Source organism: Larimichthys crocea, unplaced genomic scaffold (assembly GCF_000972845.2).
Source record: "Larimichthys crocea isolate SSNF unplaced genomic scaffold, L_crocea_2.0 scaffold524, whole genome shotgun sequence".
Classification (NCBI taxonomy): domain Eukaryota; kingdom Metazoa; phylum Chordata; class Actinopteri; family Sciaenidae; genus Larimichthys; species Larimichthys crocea.
This window is the reverse complement of record NW_020856838.1, coordinates 108,607-132,765: the sequence shown is the minus strand read 5'-3', so window position 1 is coordinate 132,765 and position 24,159 is coordinate 108,607. Positions and strand designations below refer to the sequence as shown.

Genomic DNA, 24,159 nt, shown 5'->3' with positions numbered 1-24,159 from the left:
TCTCCGATCTAAAGTCTGCGCTCTCAGATCTAAAGTCTCGCTCTCAAAAAGGTCTGCGGCTCAGATCTAAAGTCTGCGCTCTCAGAGCTAAAGTCTGCACTCTCAGATCTAAGTCTGCGCTTCTCATCTAAGTCTCGCGTCCGCTCAGATCTAAGTCTCGCTCTAGATCTAAAGTCTGCGCTCTCAGATCTAAAGTCTACGCTCTCAGATCTAAAGTCTACGCTCTCAGATCTAAAGTCTACGCTCTCAGATCTAAAGTCTGCGCTCTCAGATCTAAAGTCTGCGCTCTCAGATCTAAAGTCTGAGCTCTCAGATCTAAAGTCTACGCTGTTCAGATCTAAAGTCTGTACGCTCAGATCTAAAGTCTGCGCTCTCAGAACTAAAGTCTCCGCTCTCAGATCTAAAGTCTGCGCTCTCAGATCTAAAGTCTACACTCTCAGATCTAAAGTCTGCGCTCTCAGATCTAAAGTCTACGCTCTCAGATCTAAAGTCTGCGCTCTCAGATCTAAAGTCTGCGCTCTCAGATCTAAGGTCTACGCTCTCAGATCTAAAGTCTACGCTCTCAGATCTAAAGTCTACGCTCTCAGATCTGAAGTCTATGCTCTCAGATCTAAAGTCTACGCTCTCAGATCTAAAGTCTACGTTCTCAGATCTAAAGTCTACGCTCTCAGATCTAAAGTCTGCGTGCTCAGATCTAAAGTCTACGCTCTCAGATCCAAAGTCTACGCTCTCAGATCTAAAGTCTGCGCTCTCAGATCTAAAGTCTGCGCGCTCAGATCTAAAGTCTGCGCTCTCAGATCTAAAGTCTACGCTCTCAGATCGAAAGTCTGCGCTCTCAGATCTAAAGTCTACGCTCTCAGATCTAAAGTCTACGCTCTCAGATCTAAAGTCTGCGCTCTCAGATCTGTAGTCTGCGCTCTCAGATCTAAAGTCTACGCTCTCAGATCTAAAGTCTACGCTCTCAGATCTAAAGTCTGCGCTCTCAGATCTAAAGTCTACGCTCTCAGATCTAAGTCTGCGCTCCTCAGATCTTAAAGTCTGTCGCTTCAGATCAAAGTCTGCGCTCTCAGATCTAAAGTCTGTACGCTCAGATCTAAAGTCTGCGCTCTCAGATCTAAAGTCTACGCTCTCAGATCTAAAGTCTGCACGCTCAGATCTAAAGTCTGCGCTCTCAGATCTAAAGTCTGTCGTCAGATCAAGTCTGCGCTCTCAGATCTAAAGTCTACGCTCTCAGATCTAAAGTCTACGCTCTCAGATCTAAAGTCTGCACGCTCAGATCTAAAGTCTACGCTCTCAGATCTAAAGTCTGCGCTCTCAGATCTAAAGTCTACGCTTTCAGACCTAAAGTCTGCGCGTTCAGATCTAAAGTCTGCACGCTCAGATCTAAAGTCTGCGCTCTCAGATCTAAAGTCTACGCTCTCAGATCTAAAGTCTACGCTCTCAGATCTAAAGTCTGCGCTCTCAGATCTGAAGTCTGCGCTCTCAGATCTAAAGTCTACGCTCTCAGATCTAAAGTCTGCTCTCAGATCTAAAGTCTACGCTCTCAGATCTAAAGTCTACGCTCTCAGATCGAAAGTCTGCGCTCTCAGATCTAAAGTCTGCGCTCTCAGATCTAAAGTCTGCGCTCTCAGATCTAAAGTCTGCGCTCTCAGATCTAAAGTCTACGCTCTCAGATCTAAAGTCTACGCTCTCAGATCTAAAGTCTACGCTCTCAGATCTAAAGTCTACGCTCTCAGATCTACAGTCTGCGCTCTCAGATCTAAAGTCTACGCTCTCAGATCTAAAGTCTGCGCGCTCAGATCTAAAGTCTACGCTCTCAGATCTAAAGTCTGCGCTCTCAGATCTAAAGTCTACGCTCTCAGATCTAAAGTCTACGCTCTCAGATCTAAAGTCTGCGCTCTCAGATCTAAAGTCTGCGCTCTCAGTTCTAAAGTCTACGCTCTCAGATCTAAAGTCTGCGCGCTCAGATCTAAAGTCTGCGCTCTCACTTCTAAAGTCTGCGCTCTCAGATCTAAAGTCTGCATGCTCAGATCTAAAGTCTGCGCTCTCAGATCTAAAGTCTGCGCTCTCAGATCTAAAGTCTGCACTCTCAGATCTAAAGTCTACGCTCTCAGATCTAAAGTCTACGCTCTCAGATCTAAAGTCTACGCTCTCAGATCTAAAGTCTGCGCTCTCAGATCTAAAGTCTACGCTCTCAGATCTAAAGTCTACGCTCTCAGATCTAAAGTCTGCGCTCTCAGATCTAAAGTCTGCGTGCTCAGATCTAAAGTCTACGCTCTCAGATCTAAAGTCTACGCTCTCAGATCTAAAGTCTACGCTCTCAGATCTAAAGTCTGCACTCTCAGATCTAAAGTCTGCGCTCTCAGATCTAAAGTCTGCGTGCTCAGACATTAAGTTACGCTCTCAGATCTAAAGTCTGCGCTCTCAGATCTAAAGTCTACGCTCTCAGATCTAAAGTCTGCGCTCTCAGATCTAAAGTCTGCGCTCTCAGATCTAAAGTCTGCGCTTCTAGATCTAAAGTCTGCGCTCTCATGTTCTAAAGTCTGCCTCTCAGATCTAAAGTCTGCGCTCTCAGATCTAAGTCTGCGCCTCTCAGATCTAAGTCTGCACTCTCTCAGATCTAAAGTCTACGCTCTCAGATCTAAAGTCTGCGCTCTCAGATCTAAAGTCTGACGCTGTCAGATCTAAAGTCTGTACGCTCAGATCTAAAGTCTGCGCTCTCAGATCTAAAGTCTACGCTCTCAGATCTAAAGTCTGCACGCTCAGATCTAAAGTCTGCGCTCTCAGATCTTAAGTCTACGTCTCTTCAGATCTAAAGTCTGCGCTCTCAGATCTAAAAGTCTGCGCTCGTCAGATCTAAAGGTCTGTACGCCTCAGATCTAAAGTCTGCGCTCTCAGATCTAAAGTCTACGCTTTCAGATCTAAGTCTGCGCTCCCAGATCTAAGTCTACGCTCTCAGTTAAAGTCTGCGCTCCCAGATCTAAAGCTCTGTACGCTAGCAGATCTAAGTCTGCGCACTCATATCTAAAGTCTGCGCTCTCAGATCTAAAGTCTGCGCTCTCAGATCTGAAGTCTGCGCTCTCAGATCTAAAGTCTGCGCTCTCAGATCTAAAGTCTACGCTGTCAGATCTAAAGTCTACGCTCTCAGATCTAAAGTCTACGCTCTCAGATCTAAAGTCTGCGTGTTCAGATCTAAAGTCTGTACGCTCAGATCTAAAGTCTGCGCTCTCAGATCTAAAGTCTGCGCTCTCAGATCTAAAGTCTGCGCTCTCATATCTGAAGTCTGCGCTCTCAGATCTAAAGTCTGCGCTCCCGGTTCACATCCTGGCCGCCGCACTCTTGCTGCATGTCATATTATGATTTTAAATTTTAATTAATAAATTACTGTTACAGTAATAGAATCCGTGCAACCAGCTGATTCTCTTATTGAAACATTTAACAAGAGATGATGGGTGAATAGGTTAGGCTACGTGATTAAAAAGGCATAGCCTAATAAAAAATAAGCTATGATGATTTTCAGGCATGCCACTTATCTTACACTTAAAGCAAAGAGCCTCCAGAAAGTTGAGGGGAACCTGTCCTTCAATAGAAATAGTATTTCTGAAGTTATTCTGTCACTCTGCAGTCACTTTGGGCCCCCTTCACTCTGCTCTACGCCTGCTGTTTCTCTGTTGTCCCGCCCCACAAGACCACAGAGTCCTTTGATTGGCTAGAATTCGTCGAATGCGTATGGAGTTTGCCGAACATCTATTTTTTCGATTGGTCTTTTACGCGGTGGCGTAGAACAACAAGGAAGTGTCGGACAGACACAAACCACACATGTCCATCTTCAGTGGAATCTCAGGAAAACGTGCACTTCCCTTATTCGGACTGTGTTTTGCTGAGGATGGCAGGGAGAGATCATTATAAGGACGTGAGAAGCAGGCCTGAGAAGTGTCATTTTGATACATCATGTTCATTGTTGAGCAGACTCATCAGGTGGGAGGTGTCTGAGACAGCCCATTTTAAAAAAATGTATAAGAACCTACTTGTTCAGAAGGTCACCAACTTACGTAGCACCATTCAGTGTGCATGCGCTGCCCGTGACCGCCTGGACCAATGACAGTTCGGCAATTAAGTGCCTTAATTGAAGTGACCTTTTGCAGGCTCTTTTTTCTTTCTTTTCAGTTGTGGTTACGGGAGACACTGCTGGCACTCTTTTTCATTCGAGTTCAGGGTTTATCACTCATTTTCAGATTTTTGATGGTGTTTTTTTCTTTTCATATTCTGTGTGCGTCCATAAGAAGTGAGTACTGTATTTTGTTTGTTCAATTTATCACGTGTGGTGTTTCTGTGTGTTTTATCACCTGTCTCACTTCATCATCATATACGTCATTATTCACACTGTTTATTCATATCATACTGTTTTATTCATTACTATTTCAGATGTTTAAAATTTCATATTTGTTCATATACTTTTCTTATTGTTTTTGCAGTTACCACACACACACATAAAACTACTGTTCCATTTCTTGAATAAACAATTCAGAAGAACAGAGAGTGGTCGCCATCATATTCATTGTTCTCACCAGACAAACTGTGGAGGTGTACAGCCAGATAATCCTTCATTTTAACAGAGGTCTCAAAGTTTGCCAACACCTCTTTTATACTACTGATAGAGCTCCTCAGGGAGCCTTTTCTCTGTAACCCCCTCTGTGTGTTGCACTGTTAAACACTCCTTCTTGTACAAGAATAATACATTCAACTTAAACTTTGATACTTTGAATTCAGTCTTCCTTATTCAAGGGTTTTTCTTTAAAAATTCCTGTAACACAAGGGTCCTTCCTTAAAAATTCTCGTAACATTCACAGATATGTAAAACGTTAAAATTTTGGGCGGATCAATCAGTCTGAGCAGACACCTCAACCTGAGAGACTTTAGATCTGAGAGCGCAGACTTTACAGACCAGTGCTAACGTCCAGTGCCAACGCCGTGTGTAGCCTTCATGCAATGAGGTCTAAAGTTAGGGGGGAAAGGGTGAGTGGTGGGAGACCAGATTTTGGGTTCTGTTGCAAACCTGCAATTAACCATGAGCATGCTGGCTACAGGGCAGTCAGCGCAGTGAGATCAGTCTACCACCTCAGAAAATAGAAAGCTCTCCAAGGAGCACCATTATGACAGATGTAATCAATGTTACAGACAGCTCATGCAAGCAACTTCAGGCCTGATGTGCATGAATGTGAACGCGTAGACTGATGTGAAACAAACTATGACAGGGAATGCTAATTACATTCCAGTGATGTCATAGCTTATTTCATTATGTATTATATTGTTGTATTTTAATAATGTAACATGTTTCTTTAAAATCTATTGGATTCCTTAAATGATTTCTGCACATACCACCAGAGGGAGGTTGCGTACCACCAGTGGTACACGTACCACAGTTTCAGAACCAGAGAACAAGGCTAACAACACCTCACAAATATGAAACTAATATTTAGCTTCTTGTCTTCCCCAAACATTTCCTGAATTATTAGAATGATTGTATTGGTGTTACTGTTGTCTCCTCACATGGAGTGAAGGATCATTGAGGGTGAAATAAAAACACAATATGACCAAAGCTATATAGTGTTTCTGTGTGGGACTGTTTTTGTGGTTTGGGCCAGGCCCCACAGCTCCAATCTTTCCAGATCTATCTTAATAAAAGATATGCAAGTTCAAAAAAGAAAATAATATACCTCACTGCTTATTATCAAAACACACAAAAAATCTTTGTTATAAGTTTGCCTTTCAGTGCACAGCCTAAGCCATGTTTGGAGAACAAGAGTCACAACATGTAACATGGATCATTGGTGGACCTAAGGCAAGCAGAATGACGCTCGGCTGCTCTGATAAGCCATCTGTGACAGCACGTACTTGTCAATCAAAGCAGTCACACTGTTAATTATGCACAGAATCAAGTCTTAATATCACCTGAACGGGTGAGTTAAAAAAATTGTATTGTATTTTTATGTACTGTATGTATTGTCATATACAAAGATATAATTCATGTTATAGATGATGATGTAACTTGGTGTATATGCATATACATTGATAAATAAAATGAGCTGTTAACAGACTGCTAAATTGTTAAAATGTTTATGTTTTCGCTTTGAGGAACTTGGCCAGTCTGCCAGAACAAGTCAAGAAAAGATTTCGAGTGCCACAGTATGTCATTGTGCACAAAGAAAAACTGTATACACCCTGTCCTATCTGCATGCAGTATGTCTGGGGGACACATCTTAGTAAGAAGCAATAGTCTCAAAAGCAGCCAGGCTGCTGGGAATGTCGTCACTTTTGCAGGAAAATGCTGCACACACAGAAATTTTGACCTGGAGGAAAAGTCGCCAAAGCAACACTAGGATGATCGAAATGGTGCTGCAGATGGCTGATGGTGTGCTGTCCCATCATCTATAAGGTCCAGGACCCTCACTCTTATACCCCCATGTGTTACATTCACACACACCTCTTGAACATTTCGTACTGTCAACTTTGCACATTCAACTGTATAGTAGTCATTTCAGTAACTATTGTACATACTGTGTTTTATATCCTCTAATCATATTTATCAACTATTATTGTTTATTTCTATTTATGTTTATTGGCTTCACGTTCCTCTTGTAGTATGCCAGCTTCATGGTGTCCTGAGAGGAAAAGTGAGTAGGCTGTGGGCTGATGAATGTTTGTACAAATTTCCATGACAGCTATCAGTAAGTGCTGAGATATTTTATTGAGTCTATAGCAATAGGGCATATTCCTAAATACATGTTTGTTAATCAATAGACTTCATTTAAAATGATACAGAATAAAACGTTGTTTATATAACTCAGAAACTAGCCACATGTTGGGGCTGGAGGTTGTGAGCAGTGATAACAGCAGTGTTACAGTATCATGATATCGCTCCTTCAAAAACAAGTAGGACAGCATGTCCAACATGAATGTAACCTTTCAAAACGCTTGTCAGCAGAACAAACAGCCCAGCCCGTCCTCTTCAAATATTCTTATCAGAATAATTTGACACTATTAGGTGTGTTTGGTATGGATTCTAATGTGGTTAGAAAGTGTTGGTTCCCGGAGATTAGAAGTGTTTTATTAGGCAGTTTATGAGTCATGTCTCACAATAATCACGGAGGTCGAGACACAAAGAGCCCTCTGCAGAGGGCTGACTACTTCCTGAAAGCAGCACGCTCGTCCTGTTTATGTTTGCTGGGAATCAGGCCGGTCTGAAGATGTGAGGGAGACGAACACACATGAAGGCGCGCGCCACCCTGAGATGAGCTATGGTGGCGTGCTATAGTGTGTGTGTGTGTGTGTGTGTGTGTGTGTGTGTGTGTGTGGATTAGCTTGAATAAGCAGCAATAGTAATGTTAATCTTAATGTAACTTTAACTGCAACTATATAACTATATGGCTTCAGCTAAATTTGATGAATATATTGATTAAAAAAAATTCACTACAGTGTACTTGTCTGCTTGACTGCTGTGGCAAACCAAGATTATGAAAAGATAATTATGAATTAGGACTCATACCTCAGGGTACCACCCTTAATGAAGGGAAATGTTAGTCAGGATTAATAATTAAATGAATAATTACAAACAAAATGAGCACATCAACAGCGAGTAGGTTGAAGGATTCAGAGTTTGGAGAGGGCCGTGTGTGTGTGTGTGTGTGTGTGTGTGTGTGTGTGTGTGTGTGTGTGTGTGTGTGTTGTATTGTAATATGACAAGCAGGTTTTCATGTTGGTGTTTTGGTTCAAACCTCTGTATGGTTTGTTCTTGTATGTACTGTACACATGAATTACTCCCTGCATGCACACCCACATGCACCCAAGACACAGCACACCCACACTGGCAACTAAACCACACACAAATATTCACACCACAGGAGGGCTTTTCAGGTTCAGGGAAAACAAAAGTTTTAAGAGGGAAACATGGGAGCCATTAAGTGTGAAAACTGTGAGAACACAGCTTTCTGGCTTCAAATGCCTGTTTCAGGTTGCCCCGTCTCCAGGCCAAGCTTGTGAAACAGATGACATTCAATAATGTGATTACTGCACTTGACTTTTCCAAAGCACTACAGGGCATTTCTTCAGCTGTTTTCAGTGGTTTGGTTGCAGCAGGTGTGTGTCTCCAATCAACAATTCTGGCACCTCAGTGGGTGCCAAGTTGAACTTGTCTCAACTTTTCAATGTGAAAAAGTCTCTTCAAACAGACACACTGCAGCCAACCTTTCTTCGTGTAAACGGTGTAAACGGGATGCAAAGTGTGATCCAGCTCCAAGAGGATTGCACTGTGTCACTGTGAAACAATATTCACACCCACTTCACACAGTTACTGGTCAGCCATGAGGAGTTAAAAATGTAACCAGGGATATATTATCCATGTGAAGAGTCCACGATGAATGAGTGTCACACTTTTATTTATTTTTTTTATCAAATTGTGATCTTAAAATCAAAAGTAAAAGTAAATGTGCATGTAACGTAATCCCTGTGAGCTCTGAGTGAGCTCCCTGTGAGTTTCCATGTTTTTTGTTTTTTTCTTTATATAGTCAACTGCAGGGTGGCATAGTGGTGCAGTGGTTAGCACTGTCGCCTCACAGCAAGATGCTTCCTAGTTGAATGCTTGTTGTTGTCCCCGCCTCTCGCCCAGAGTCAGCTGGGATAGGCTCATCATCATCATCATCATCATCATCATCATCATCATCATCATCATCCATGAGGTTAGCACACCCACGTACATCTACCTGCAGTACATACCTACCTGCTCAATCTGTCTTCAGTTATTTGAGAAATAAAAATAAATGAGCATAATAGGACTTCTTTAATGGGGATCTCTGTGACAGCCAGACAATAAGTATGACATGGCCCAGCATTGACTGTTTTTTTTTCTTTTTTAATGTTCACTTTCCATCACAAGGCACGGTTTCCCTTCTGTAGGTAAAAGTAAAGGAGGGAAGTAAAGTAAGAGTAAAATTAAGTGAGAAAAAGAACAAGGTAAAGTTTTCCTGGCAGAGTTCTAGCACTGATTTTTAGTCTTCATATTTCTTCATGAGTCACACCATTACCCATTCACACACACTGAGCACACGTCATGAAAAATACTCAATCATTTTGTTGTTTGCTTGTTCTTTCATTCTCTTCCTCTCCTTTTTCCCATTCTGTTCCTGCTCTGTTTCCCTTTAATGGACATTAAGTCAGTCCACCGACAGGATGATGTTCAATAGGAAAAAGGAAAAGTGAGATGATAAATAAATAAATACATATAATGCATGAAGAGTAACAGTAAATGAGGTGGAAGTTAGGTGGTGAAACAAGTGTAATGAAGTAATGAAGAAAAAAGATGTTCAGTATTTTACTGTGAATCGTTTCTATTGTACATCAGTCAGGTTGAAGGAAGGTTCAAGCTGATTGATTATCGTCTCTAAATTTAGATTAGAGACCAACATGTAACCCTGCCAGTGTCCTGGTGCCACATATGCTTGTATGTTCTCTTTATCTCCACTTGTGTTCTAGCCATCATCCAATAAGCAGCTGACGAAAACACAAGGGGACAACAATTCAAGGTTTTAGAATTTAAAGTTCTGCTGATGGACCTACTGTAAGAGCAACATACATCACATCCTATAAGAAGTGTAGGAGTGAGTGCTGGACAGAATGAACAACATTTTAAAAGTCCAGTGTGTAATATTTATATATAAATATTACACACTGTAGAATATAGAAATGGAATCTAATATTCATAACAGTTTGTTACATATTGTTAATCTTTCAAATAAAGATGGTTCTGTTTTTGTTGCCTCAGATTGAGCCTTTAATATCCACAGACACCTCAGGTCCACAGAGTCCACCATGTTAAACTGCCATGTTTCTACAGTAGCCCACAACGGGCAAACTAAACACAACAAAGAGAAGGGATTTTATGACTTTCATGCATTTTGCTGTAACTGTATTTTTCCTCTTCCTCACTGGAACAGGAGGGTGAATGGTGGGGATTTTAATCAGCAACTAGACGACCAGATATAGCTAAATCCTGCACACTGGTCCTTGAAGCATTAGGTAATGATATGTCAGTGCTGTGTTTTCTCACTGCCTTCAAGTGAGAGAGTTCTATTTAGTGTGCACATGGCCACTCTTGGAAACTTTATTAGGAAGTATAACGCTGATGATTCTCAGCTGTACCTCCAACAATAATGTAAAGTACCCTATCCTGAAATTATTCTCCTTGGTCCCTCTAAGACCAGAAGCCATCTTGCCAGTATGCTAGTACACCTCACTCAATGTGAACTCACAAGTAAGCCTTTGAGAATCTTTGATTCTGACCTCTGTCCTCATTAATAAATCAGTTTTGTTGTTACTGGACTATTGTATTCCTTGGCCTGTCTTTGCAGCTGCAGAGATATTGACTGGAATTAAAGTGTGAGCAGTTCTAGCATAGATATTAGATGTGCTCCCTCCATCTATGTTTTAAATCCAGTTGGTATGTTTCTTTTGACTTTATAAATGTCCGTTTTTCGAGCACATTGCTTAGTTTAAGTTGTGTTTAAATGTACTTTAGAAATAAATATGACTTGACTTGACTAAGAAAGAGTCCAGGGAGGCTTCAAATAATAATATCTAATATATTTGTCAGCTTCAGCTTTGTCACTGCAGATTATTTTCATTTGAATTTCAAAAACTGATTAGAGTTTAAAGAACTACAGATCTTTAGCTCACCTAATGCATACATGTGTTTTTACAGTCAGAGGGGTAGTGTTACCTGTATTTGAAATATGTATTTCAATTATTTGAGTATTACCTGAGTATTTTGTAATTGGTATATGACAGGGGTGAAAAGTCATTTTGTATTTTCTTTCTCCATGGTTTATAGAAATAGAAAACAAGACTAGGTGAAATGCACAGCGAGTGGTTCCACAGCAGACATTTTGGCTTGTCACAACTGGAAAAACACAGGTGGACATGACAACAGTATCCATTAAGTGTCCCAGTAATAAACCCATTGAAGAGATGTTTCTTGTTCCCTATTACCTGTAGGCAGACTATCAAGATAAAGTGTCACTGAGGTGGCTAACTTAGCTGGACTGTGTGAAAAAAGGCTTTTGATTTGAAAGGAAGTGTTCTAGGACACCAGAAGGAATCTGCTCATGGATGTATAATAAAATCCCTGGAACTGTACACGCTGATCAAGCTCTTTTTTACTTAATTTAACACAACCCAACATAACTGAAAGGCTGTTCTCATTTGCAGCAATAATACTCCACCTGTAGCAGGTGGTTAACACCAGAAATACCTGAAAAGTTTGTTTGTGGCAACCATAGGTATACCACACAGTATGTAGAGCTTTTACAAGCATTTTCCTGTTGTTACTTTTACATGTGTGCTTACATAAAGTAGCATTCTACTTCGTGTTCTTCCTTCATGTAGGGTTGCAACTCAAACCTTGTGTAGCAACTTGTGCACCTTTTGAAAGAAATCAGAATGTTCACTATTTTATACAAATTCAGAAAGCCCATAAGCCAGTCATGTATTTTGAAAATACAAATACATTATTTTATCTGAAGATACACTTGAATGTTTCTTTGCCCATCTAGATTTTTTTTTCAAGCTTTTATTTTGATAGAGACAGCTGAAGAGTGACAGGAATGTGGAGAGAGAGATGTAGAATGACATGCAGCAAAGAGCCACAGGTCAGATTCAAACCCTGGGCTTCTGCAGCAAGGACTGAGCCTTTGGACATGGGATGGCTGCTCTGCCAAATGAGTTTAACACCGCCCCATCTTTGCCCATCTCTGGATGCAGCATACACATACAAAAACATGCAGTCTGTAATGAGATTCCATTGAAATCTATATACAGAAATATCTTCTACAGTGTCATAACCCATCATAGTGCAGGTGAAAGCAGCCTGTGACTGGCAATGTGAAGTGAGCTGAGTATGAGTCTGATTAAAGACATGTGAAAGAGTTGTGTGTGTTTTGTAAAGCGCTCTCCTCGCTGTGGCCTCAGACACTTGGGAGCTTCACCTGTTCCTTGTTATGCACAGAGAAAGAGAAAGGTATTTGTTACACTTCTAAGCCTCAGTCTTTATACAGTGAGAGTGCAGACCAATGCAGAGATCGTTTTGATATTTGTAGAGAACAGTGTGTGGATCAAAGCGAGGCCGGCGGCTGTGGGTTGCAGGTGACTGGGGGAAAGAAAATGTGTTTCATTACAGCATTCCAGGGCCAGGCTGGCAAGCATAGAAGCACAAAGAATAGATATGCTATGGTACAGTATGGCCTGATGCATAAAATAAAGAACTGAAATAGAACTTTCATGATAAAATCTAATGGTAGCAGCTGTCCAACGTGTTAGAACATATTACTAAGAATTCTAAGTTAAATAGGCAGAATATTACTTATTACAACTTTGTATTATTTTGCTGTGACCATTCCCCCTAAAGGGACAAGTGGAACCAAACCATGCCACCAAAGTGGCCCCACCATACATGCAGTCGCCCAGTGTCTTGACCTGAGAATAATTATATCGGATCATGTCTGTCCCACATTTAACTGGTGTTTGAATGTATCATATTTGGTTTAATGCAACAGCGGAGTGAATTTCCATTTTTGGAAAATTAGCAGGCCTCAGCCAGATGTATGGGGGGTATGGGGGAATGTGTAATTAGTGGAAAGCGCAGCTGGGGTGGCTGTGTTCTCTGGTTTGATCCAAGTCTCAGTGAAGAGCTCCAGAGGAAGGTGATTAGTATAGGCTACAATGAAATCAGTTTTGTTGAATGTGCATTGGCAGTTCCATAAGCCCATGGAAAAGGAGACTATAGTGTGTGAAGACTGTTTTAGAGGCTGGAGGTTAGTCAGATTTCTGCATATCTTGACAAAATTATGTTTATTTGCATGGACCGGTGATAACAAAAGGCATAGAGGAGAGGCACATACTTTAATACTGTGAGAGTTGGCAAGAATCTGTTTCCTGTGCTTGGTGAACCTGCGCAGCTAGACTTGCTCGCTCTTTACCCGCATACGTCTTCACTGATGGCTAAACACAAGGGCTGACTCTTCAACAACTGCTTCTATTTTTATAGTGTTTGTAGATTGAACATGGCTCTCCTTGTGTTTGGCCAATTGTAATTAGTGTAGACCGCCCTCTGACATTGCAGTGAATGTTTTTTAAATAGAGGTGTAAATAACACACACCTGAGTGTCTGATTGCCTGCTAATGACTGAAACTTGTTGTTTACTTACCATCAGTTGGTTACAAATGTGCAGACTGCCCCGGTTGTGTAATGCTTACACTTTCACTCTCCCAGTGCATCCTTATGACCCCTCTTCAGGAGGGAGAGCAGGTTGTCCACTAATCAGATGGCTAATCAGTAGTTCGATCCTCGGCTCTCTGGATGTCGATATGCTATGTCCCTGGATACCAAACGCCAAATTGCTGTGCGTGAATACGTATGAATATTTAACTTCTAAAACTGATGAGCAGTTGGCACCTTGCATGGCAGCTAATGCCATCAGTGTATGAATGTGTTGTGTTAGTGTGAATTGAATAGAATAGATGTGAAAAAGTGCTCTGAGTGGGCGGAAGACTACAGAGGCACTATATAACATGCTGTATAACTGTGTAATCTTGATGATAAGAGCAGCAAAACAATGTGTGTAGGACATGGACTTGGACCCCCCCATTACTTAGAAAAGGGCTCTTAATGACAAAACAGCAAACAAAACCTGTTTCAGTGTACAGACCTTCTATTGTGACCAGCACACGGTCATAGTCCTGCTGTTTAATTAGCATCTTGTCAGCAATGTCACACGTGTTTTATGGATTATCTTGGCAAAAGAAGAAGCGCTTACTCACAGTAACAGTCACTGAGAAGACTCGACTATTCATGATATGTATGTTCACTTTTGATATCCATACATTTTACTGATAATACTTCTGTACTTTTACTTTAGTGAAATATCAAATACAGGTCTAGTATCTGAATACTTCCCAAAATGAAATGTGATGCTACAGAAGTGCCACTACAGCCACAGATAATCCAACCACCACAGCTAAAACAATACTACCTGCTCTGTACTTAATATTCTGTGGTGTGGAATAAGCTGCCTGCCTCTCTCACATGTACATGGAGAGGCAGAGGAGGAGAACATATGCTTTGAATTTGCAGATCCTTCAGAGTGGAGGCCAGTTGGAGCAGAGAATCAAGGCATTCAGAAAGGAGAGGAGCGATGCCAGGTCTGGCTTGGCTTTAGGTGTGCATGAAGACAGAGATCTGGGACGTTTCATTTATGTTTCCATCAAGCAGCGGTGTGTCTATCTTTTGTTTTGAACACATTGAGCCATGTGAAGTCCAGTGTAAGACCAAATAATTCATTCTCATTATTCAGTTAGGATGAATGTTCTGCTGTTGTACTGTGTATTCTTGGAAGATGTTAGCGAAGATCTATTGTTATGTATAGCAGTGAAAAACATTGCAGGCCAGATGTGCAGTCAAGCAATCAAGATGTTTTTAAAGCCAATGTGTACAGATGACAAGTTGATACATGAAGCCCAGTCCCTTTTATACTACCAAGATTCATTTAAAACCGCTACTTCACAAACAGGGACAAACACACACACGGTTTGTAAGTTTTAAATATACACTACATGACTACAAATGTATGTGTTCACCTGAACAATATCCCCATTAATGTGCAGCCTCGGGTTTCAGGTCTTCCACCAGATGTTGGAACCTGCGGCAGGGATTTACTCCCATTCAGACACAAGAGCTTTACTAAGATCCAGCAGCAATGTTGGGTGATAGGGTCTGGCTCACAGTCTGCGTTTCAATTCATCCCAAAGGTGTGGGATGAGGTTGAGATCAGGACTCTGTGCAGGCCAGTCAAGTTCTTCCCAGCAAACTGGGAAAATAATTTCTTTATGGAGCTGGCTTTGTACACAGGGGCATTGTCGTGTAGAAACAGGAAAGAGACAAACACAATCTGCTAACACAATGTTGGAAGAACATAATTTGCAGGGCCGGTTTTTGCTATGGGCAATGGCGGTCGCCCAGGGCGCAATCCATAGGTAGTTCGCCCAGGGCGTAAATGTAGCCAGGACTCTGATTATTTGTAAAATATCATTGTATGCTAGACCAGTAAGAGCTGCCTTAAGGGAACAGTTGACCATTTTGGGAAACACACGTATTATTTGCTTCTCAGAGTAAGAGGACGGGATTAATATCAGTCTTCACAGTTCACTGGAACTTTTTACTTCAATGGAAACCACGCTGACACTGAATATAACATGTTTCTTGCAAAACAATTAGAGAACAATATCACAGTCATTTCTAAATGACTACTGCTAAAGTGTTTTAGACAAAATATAAACAAACTAACAAAGCTGTTTTTCAGCAGGCTTACCCAAAAAGAAAAGCACCCACATACTTGTAATAGTTTGATCTTAATACTCAACACATACAAAACAGGACAACCTTCCAACAGCTACACCTGGTTCAAATACACGCTGGATAATCAAAGGCTTGATCTGTTCTCCTACAGATTGATATTACACTGTTTGGCAGTGTGTGTTCTAACATCTGAACTCTCTAAAAGAAATGTGTCCAAAAAAAGTGAAATACTACGCATTATGCACTGGGAGGGGGGCTTATTTCCATCGAGTAGACACAATTGTTTTGGCAGCAGCTATACCAGCTGAAGCTGAAATATGATGGTAAGCTGTAAGAATGTCTGTGCCTTCATGACAGTTGTGGTCATATGTATATATTAGTGAGCCTATGATTAAATTAGTAAGGGTTGAAAGAAAATCCAAAATGTAATTCTCTGATGAGCCTTTGTTTATCCACACTGTTGTTATGGCTGAAATGGCAGACATCAATATGTCACTGAACTGTGTGAACTACTCTGCACTGATGGTCCATACACCAACAATCCCACCCTGGGTTCATTTAAACAGGTGTGTGAAGACATGCGTGTTGATTCATGTGCTGTATGATAAATATTGTTGATTCTATCTCAGATAAACCAAGATTCTGTTACAACAAAAATAATGTCACTTCTTTATCAAATGGATTGTGCTTACCTTATTTTACATATGTCACATATGTAAAATATAATATATATACATTTTTGTTTTTGCCATTTTTGTGTTATGTGTAAACATATAAGGGTTTTGACTCAAACAAAGACAACATAAACATAAAATATAACAAATGATTGCACTACCAATTATGTATTTCAATTACACAGAAAATTTCCATCTATTTGAATTACGTAGGTTTAATATAAATTAACTAACAAACTTGATGTGAATCAAGTAATAAGATTTATGTAATAGTACTAATAAACTCAATGTGCTTCCACTACACAGTAGCTTGGTGTATGCATTCAGTTTTTAGAGTTTATTAGTGCTATTAGTATGACTGGACAGACTAGTGCACTCCAAAATATTTTTTAGGCCACTTATGCATTTCAATTACATAGAAAATTTCCATCCATTTGAATTACATGGTTTTAATATGAATGAAAAAAAAAACAGTTAATAAGATTTATGTAATAGTACTAATAAACTTAAAATGTCTGCATTCATTTTCTCTGTTGGGTTTTGACAAACAAATTGATTTTATTAATATTGAATGCATAAACCTGGTTACTACTACACTGCTGTGTAGTGGAAGCACATTGAGTTTATTAATAGTTTACATAATTGAAATGCAGTCCTGAATTTTGGCCTGCATTTCTTTTTTTGAGTGTGTATTAAGCCATGTTCACATTCACATCACACCTTAGGTCAGCTTTTGCAGTACATCTGGGAAGGACTCTTTTTGCATGCCTGATCCATCTCTGGTGATCTTCTGTAGATACATCCAGACATCCAACTCCATGACCATGTAAACACCACATTTACAAAACGTTCTGATTCTACCTCATCAAGGAATGTGCTCTATGTCCCAATAAGGACTATAGACATTTTTTAATTTTACTTGTTAGTTATCTTAGGTTTTTGAACATAAATTGACTAAAGGATGTAAATGTGTGCAAAGTGGTGTGTAAATACACCAAAGTTTGGTGGTGGTTGAGTTTGAGAAAAAAAAAAGGAAAGTAACAGATTGACTTTTGTTGTTCTGACTCTCTAAGATAAACAGAAATGTGACTTGGTAATTGCAAAAATCTAAAAAACGTAATGCGCAGTATGATAAACCACAGGCTACTGGAAAAATGTAACAATGACTGCAGAAAGAATACATGAACCTAATCAGGCAATAGTAGCCACCTTCACACTCTCAGTCTGATTCTTTAAATCTGTTGCTTTGTTTTTCTGGATTTTAAATGCTACAAGATAGAGCTCAGTTATTAGGTAATAATGCAGGTGTTGCCTTAAGGGCCCTATCATTCCACTTTATAATGTACTTTGGTGGTGCATACTGCACTAACAAACAAATTAATTAATTAAATTACCACAAACTAATTACCACACAGAGCAACTGCCCTGAGGCCTCACCCTGTTGGTAAGCCCTTCTCTGTCTGAAACAGAAACTGGTCTACATATGTAAAGCAGGCTGTACAATGAAGGTTGAATTATACAATATGTTGTATTTTATTTTGTATTTGTACATTTTAAAATCACATTGTTTTCTCTTGTTTTGTTTTTTGGAGCAGTAAATATTTCTGTTAAATCACAGTCACAGTCTGAGACAGTACAAATTCAAGACATTTCAAACTGTGCACACTTTTTTTATCATTTACAAACCTGAAAAACGGGGAAAGTGTTCAGTGTCAACTGGAATTTAAAATCCTCATTATCCGTTAAGGATGAAGTCAGGCTTTTGTAATTCCCTCACTGCATTCTGAATTTTCAGTTACAATCTTCTCGTGAAGGTCTTGCATTATTTTGGGTGATGGAGTGAGATATATGAAAGCAACACTGTGTAAAAATGGACATGTGTACATGTGTATTTATTATGACTACATAACTAATGATTAAAAACTTTGCAAACAGCCAAAAATCAAGCCAGAGGAAAAACCAGCAAATATTTTCTCCATCAAATATGATCCAGTTTCACCAAGATCAGTGAATGAGTTGGTGGTGTGTGACTTAGTGCTGTGAAGTGTTACGTAGACTCTGATCATTCTGTGGTGTCCTTTAAATATGCATCCATTTTTGTTTGGTATTATGGCAGCAATGAAGGCATCTCCACTGAGGACAGGCTTTTAGTAATCCTGCATGCAGTCACTTTTCTGTGGTTATGGAACAGCTCCAACAGGCCCTCAAACAATGCCTCTTTTATGGAGGAAAGGCAGAAAATGCTAATAAGTTTTGTGTGGTTAAGTAAACACTTCTTTCTGTCATGTCTTCAGCCTGACTTTGAACAGAGTGAGGACACTTTGCATACTTTGTGTGTGTGCTCTGCTCACAGCGAGGCAGCACCGCTCTCGAGGTGTTACTTCATTAATAATAAACTGATCACTAAAGAATTTTACTGCCTCGTGTCGGATGACGTCACACCACGTCCGCCTGCCCTTTCTCTCCGTGCGCGAGCTCGACAGTCCAAAGTATAAAGTAGCGCGAGCGCCTTAACTGGGGAGAAAAGTCTAGTCTGTAGAGAGGGACACGCACGGAACCGCACACACGCGTGCAGACACATACCGAGCAGCAGAAGGGAACACAGGCCCAGGTGTGTACATGTACACACGGAAAAGTCGACATCTTTCCGAGTGAATCCCGAACATGGAGCGGGAGTCATGGGTCTAACGCGCAGAGGACTTGAAATGGGCGGTCTGCTGGTGCTCGTACTGCTGCGGAGCTGCCTGCTGTCGGCGGTTGACGGTACGTTGACTTTTTGTTCACAACATGGATCCTCAGGGAACAGACCGTGGAGCCGCCCGGACCCACACTGGTAACAGCTCAGTAGTTACCGTGCAGTGCTCCGGTTGTGTCGGTGTGCTTCTTTCCACGTTAGGAGCAGCTAGAAACGCTCCCTGTGACTCCTCGGCTCGAAGTTGAGCTTTTTATGTCCCAAGGGTACAACAACAACAAAATAGTTGCAACGAAAGTGTCGAAACTTTGCACCAGTGTGCGCGACACAGCGGAGGCTCAAAGGCAGTGAGCGGTGTGCGGGGCTTTGTGCCGCCGGGACACTTCTGGAGTTTGTGTCGGAGTGGGAGTTTGAGGTTTGAAGGCAGCCTGGGCTATTTTCTCGGGCCTCGGCAGCTCCAGCCATTCCTGCTCGGTGTCGGGTGTCAGGCAGACTTTCATAGTTTCATAGTAAAAAGAAGTGGGGATGTGTGTGTGTGCGTGTGCGTGTGTGTGCGCGCGCGCGTGTGCTGGACACGTTCAGGATGCTCTCCCGGTGGATCATCTCCCGGTGGATCATCTCCCGGTGGATGATCGGTGTGTTTGTGTGTTACTTTCTCCGCTGGATGTTTGTGGTCACTGCTCCATGTGAGTCAGAGGCGGAGCCGAGCTGCGCTCATATGGATGGAAGGCATTACATCGGCTCTTATTGGCCTGCTGCTGTCTTATAAATCAAGCTTCATGTTGATATTATGTTCATATACATACATATACTGCAGAGCTTCATCAAAGCACGTCCAGTCCAGATGTGCTGATGATTTGATTTCCTGCTCACACTGTCAAGTTATTACAGTGTTCATGTCCTCTCCACTCACATGAATGTATACTAAATATCTCACTGATTCTGCCTCTCATTATGTCTCTGCTAAAGCAGTAGACTCAAATTAAAGGTCAAATTCATAACGCGACCAGGATGATTCAATGGCAGAAATGATATAAATGAAAAAACAAAGATCTGTGAGATACTGTTCCGTCAAACACCTCCAGACCCTGGACGACAGCTTCACACTTTGTTTCTGTACCAACCTTCACTGCAAACACATCTGTGCCTACAAAGCACTCCTCCTTACCTCCTCTGCCATCGCATATATCACATATATACTGATGATTTAGTTTATTAAGAGCATTTAGTATAATATCCTACAGAGCTAGTGTCTGCAATGTCTTTTACAACATTGACACAACAATTGTTTAGTTACATTTCCCACACACACACACACACACGCACACACAGTTGCTTCTGTTAGGATTTCAATTAGGTTCATGTATAAAATCTCCAATCCTTGTAATGCACCATGAACCTCAGATATGAATATCAATGGCCTGTTTGAAGTGGAGTCATATTGTTGTGAAGGTGAATTATTTGACATTACCATTTATGATGTTTCTCCATTTACAAAATGAATTTATGACAGTTGTGTGCGTGTCAAATATGAGCGCTCAGAACAGAACAGTAATACAACCTCTATGACTGTAAACTGTGTAACTGACAGCAGCTATGACCTTCTAACCATATCATCATGACAACAAAGATTTACTCTGGGAGGGTCAAAGGTTAAGACAGGTGACAGGGTTAAGTGTCAGAATGATGAGTGTGTGATGAGTGTGAGGTGGAATGAAGTGCTGTGGTGTGTGATCTGCCACAGCTCAGCATGGACAGGCCACGTCCACATCATATTGCCATTACAACAGCCAAGAATGATAGCTGCCAAAAACCTCCACTGTTAATATGTTGATTGACAGTTAATGCACAAGTCTGACTTAATCAGCATCTGCTCACACTAACAGAGTGAAGGCTGAGGAGAATGATGTCCTACATTCTGCACTGAGGTGACCACATGTACGCACACTTCACACCCACTGGACAAAAACATCAGCAAACATCACAGCACTGTGTGTGTGTGTGGACAGTTGGATCACTCTGTAAATGGCAGTATGTATACTAAGACCAGGTCTCTCTTTAACCGTATGTTTGAAAGTTAGCGGGCTTGATATGCTCGTCATGAATCTGCTAATGATAGCCTGTACTGTTAGCTGTACATGTGTCTGTTCTCTGGACATCCAATCAAGCTCACATACAGGTGGAGGAATGCACGGTTTGCAGATGAGCAGCGTAATGTGGCTCACAGTGCTGTGTCTTTGACGCAGTCTTCACTCTTATCAGCAGCTTTGCATTAGAAGTCACTCCAAGTTCTAATTCTGACTTTAATTGGACTAACTGTTGAAATGATGTTTTAATCTGTGGTATAGTTCGTCTGTCCCCAGGCTTTCAGCTTTAGTCTCTTTGATAGCGTGAATGTGACATGTGACTGTACCTTCATCCTGCCCTGTCTCGAGAGGGAAGGCAAAGTGAAAAATCAGCTGAATGCTTTTATTTCATACGACTGTGTATCACGTTAAATGTATCATTTCTTCTCTCTTCAAGCAGCCACACAGACATGTTTTAAAAACAGTACTCTGTTGACTTGTGAATAGAAAAATGGATCTTTTGGGTGTGGGCTAGTCTATTTGGGTGGGCCACCCCCTCAAAAAAACTTTGCCCTGGGAACCCTTGGTAGTTTCTCTTTCCGCCGACAACCAATAGGTGATTTCCACACTGGTCTCCATTAGCCTGCACTGTATGGATCATTGCATTCAGTGCATTCAGGCTCCGTATACTGAGCCTGTTCTTTTGTTTGCTTGGAGGCACACTCGGCACTCAACAAAACAGGGCAAGACCTGACGTAGGCTGACTGAGAACAGAGCAGCTCCTCATACTTTTCTCTCTACTCTTTGCATCCATTCATTAGGAAATGTAATCATTTGTATGAACTGAGCAAACACATGACATCATCTCAAATAAAGATACATCTCACATCTTTTATTAGCAGCATTCAAACACTAATAAAACAAAGCCTCTATTAAATACAGCTGATTGGTTAGTACCAAACAGTACTGAGGTTTAGATAGCCAGTGAATGAGAAGCACAAGAATATTTGTTGGCCGGCTCCTGGCAGCAGGGAAAGGAAAAGATTTGTCTAGAAGGGAAATGTGAGGGGCTGAAGGTCAGGAGAAAAGATTTAGTGACAGCGCTGAGGAGGAATGTAAGGAAGAGATTGATATCTTTTCCTGTTTGTGTTGCTCTGGTGTGAAACGCAAGGAGGTTGTGTGTTGTTTGGATTTCATACATGTCTGATGGAGAGAGAGGGAAAAGAGAGGAATGAGAGAAGAGAGAGAAATAAAGGAGAAAACAAGAGGAGGAGAAGATGGGTGGAGATAGACGAGTCAGGGGGAGGAGGAAACGAGGAGAGAGGGAGAAGAAACCAAGGTGGAGGGAGAGAAAGAGAGGACGTCTGTGCCAGTCTACCTTGATTTCTGTGGGGTGTCCTCACACACACACACACACACACACACACACACACACAGGGTGTATAAATATGTTCCCTAGGCCCAAATTTTTCTTGTCCCAACTGAAGAGGTGTAAAGTAAATCTCTTCCTTCCTTGTACACACACACACACAAACACGCACACACACACATGCACACACACACATGCACACACACAGGTCCTGCTAAGATGGGGTCGATAAGATGTAAAGCGAGAGAGCCTGTTAGCTTTAGCTTTCTTCAAGCAGAACAAAACAGGAGAACTGAGAAATAGTAGTAGAGTGTGTGTGTGTGTGTGTGTGTGTGTGTGTGTGTGTGTGCACAGAAAGGGGTGCAGCAGTGCATTGCCTACGCTTTAGAAGCTTCTTTTGGGACCCTTTTTACTTTTCAAGCCCCCCCCCCCAATGCCTTATTTAGGAAAGGTAAAAGTTGGAAATTTTCCATGGGAATATTTGGGAATTACCAGGAATTTATGGGAATTAATCAGAATAAACCAGGAATTTACAAATTAGTTGTCTCTTAACAGGCAACATAACCTCAACCTTTTTTTCCGCGGACCCCTTGGACAAGACAAACAGAACAGGGACCCCCACATGGAATTCAAATTTTAAAACGTGTCACATTTTAAGCCTGGCCTAAAATAACTTCTATAGTTACTTTATTCAACTTTTATTTCACCTTACTAACCTATTTATATACTGGGTTATTAGCTTGTATGTATGGTTTTAATGTTTGACTTGCTTATAGCACATGAAAATGTATTCATACAGTAGATGGCAAGCTGATAAATTAGATACTAAATAAGCTATAGCTAGCATAATTTCAATGACCATTTATGAGGCTTATCATCTTATCATGATGCTAATTTACCCCCAATTACCAGTTCATTCCCACAAATTTCCATGAAATGTACTGAAATTACCGGATATTTCGTGTCTGTATGTGTGTGTGTGTTTTATTATCTATCTATATATATCTATATATATATATATATATATATATATATTATATATTTAGGCCGACACTCTCACTGTCATTCACCCTCTATGTCGCTCAACCAATGCTCTCTCTCTCTCCTCTCTCTCTCTCTCTCTCTCTCTCTGTCTCTCTCTGTTTTGCAGTGTAAATTGTGAGCCACACACAGATTGAAGCTGGTACATGAATAAGCAGACCCAGAACACAACAGGTCGTCAGAGTTTAGTCCATGAATCCACTGCACATTGCTCAAGGTCCAAACTCACACCGGACGCGGAACGGAAGCGGAACGGAAGCGGAACGGCACCGCCGCGGTCACCGTAGCAAATAGAATCCAGTCTAGTCAATGAGAGCACTCACACCGGGCGCGGATCAGACGCGGATCAGAAGCGTCCCAGAAGCGGCTCTCCGCGCCACGGCGCGAGCTTTCCGCAGGATTTCTATTTCTTCCGCGAGCCGCGGCTAAACCTCGTAAATTTCAACAGAGCACTGCGCACCAGACAGGAAATCCGACAGAGAATCAACATAATAAACTTCCGCCCCCCTTCAAAATAAAACACAATACACAGTTCATGTAGCTTTTTACAACTTCACATCAACATTACGTCATAACCGGTGGCACCAGGTGATCAAAGATCGATCAAAGGGTCTCAACGAGAGACTAATTATTGACGTGGAACAACACACAATCCTTTATGACACAACAGATGCTTTTTATAATCTCCTCCACGTCAGAGAAGCAAAGTCAGCTGTTTGTTGTTGTTGTTTTCTTTATACACAGTTTATCGCGGGGTCTGTCCAGGATTCTCGCGTGATCGCGTGATCTCGCGTGAATACGGCCGGCTCGCGGCTGAGCCGCGTCCGGTGTGAGTTGGTGCCGGGCAAAGTACCGTTCCGCTTCCGTTCCGCTTCCGTTCCACCTCCTGTGTGAGTCCCGTGTCAGTCTCACTGACA

The 24,159-nt window shown here is 41.4% G+C and overlaps 1 protein-coding gene across 1 annotated transcript in view; it reads left to right on the top strand.

The window, feature by feature from the left end:
• The first annotated feature begins 18,516 nt into the window (after nt 1-18,516).
• The window catches only part of lrp5 (low density lipoprotein receptor-related protein 5), a 59,892-nt gene continuing 54,249 nt past the window's right edge, over nt 18,517-24,159 (top strand). The window contains exon 1 of the mRNA XM_019273287.2: nt 18,517-18,837. Within this exon, the coding sequence (XP_019128832.1) occupies nt 18,753-18,837 (85 nt within the window). The 5' untranslated portion in view covers nt 18,517-18,752. The remainder of the gene's footprint in view (nt 18,838-24,159) is intronic.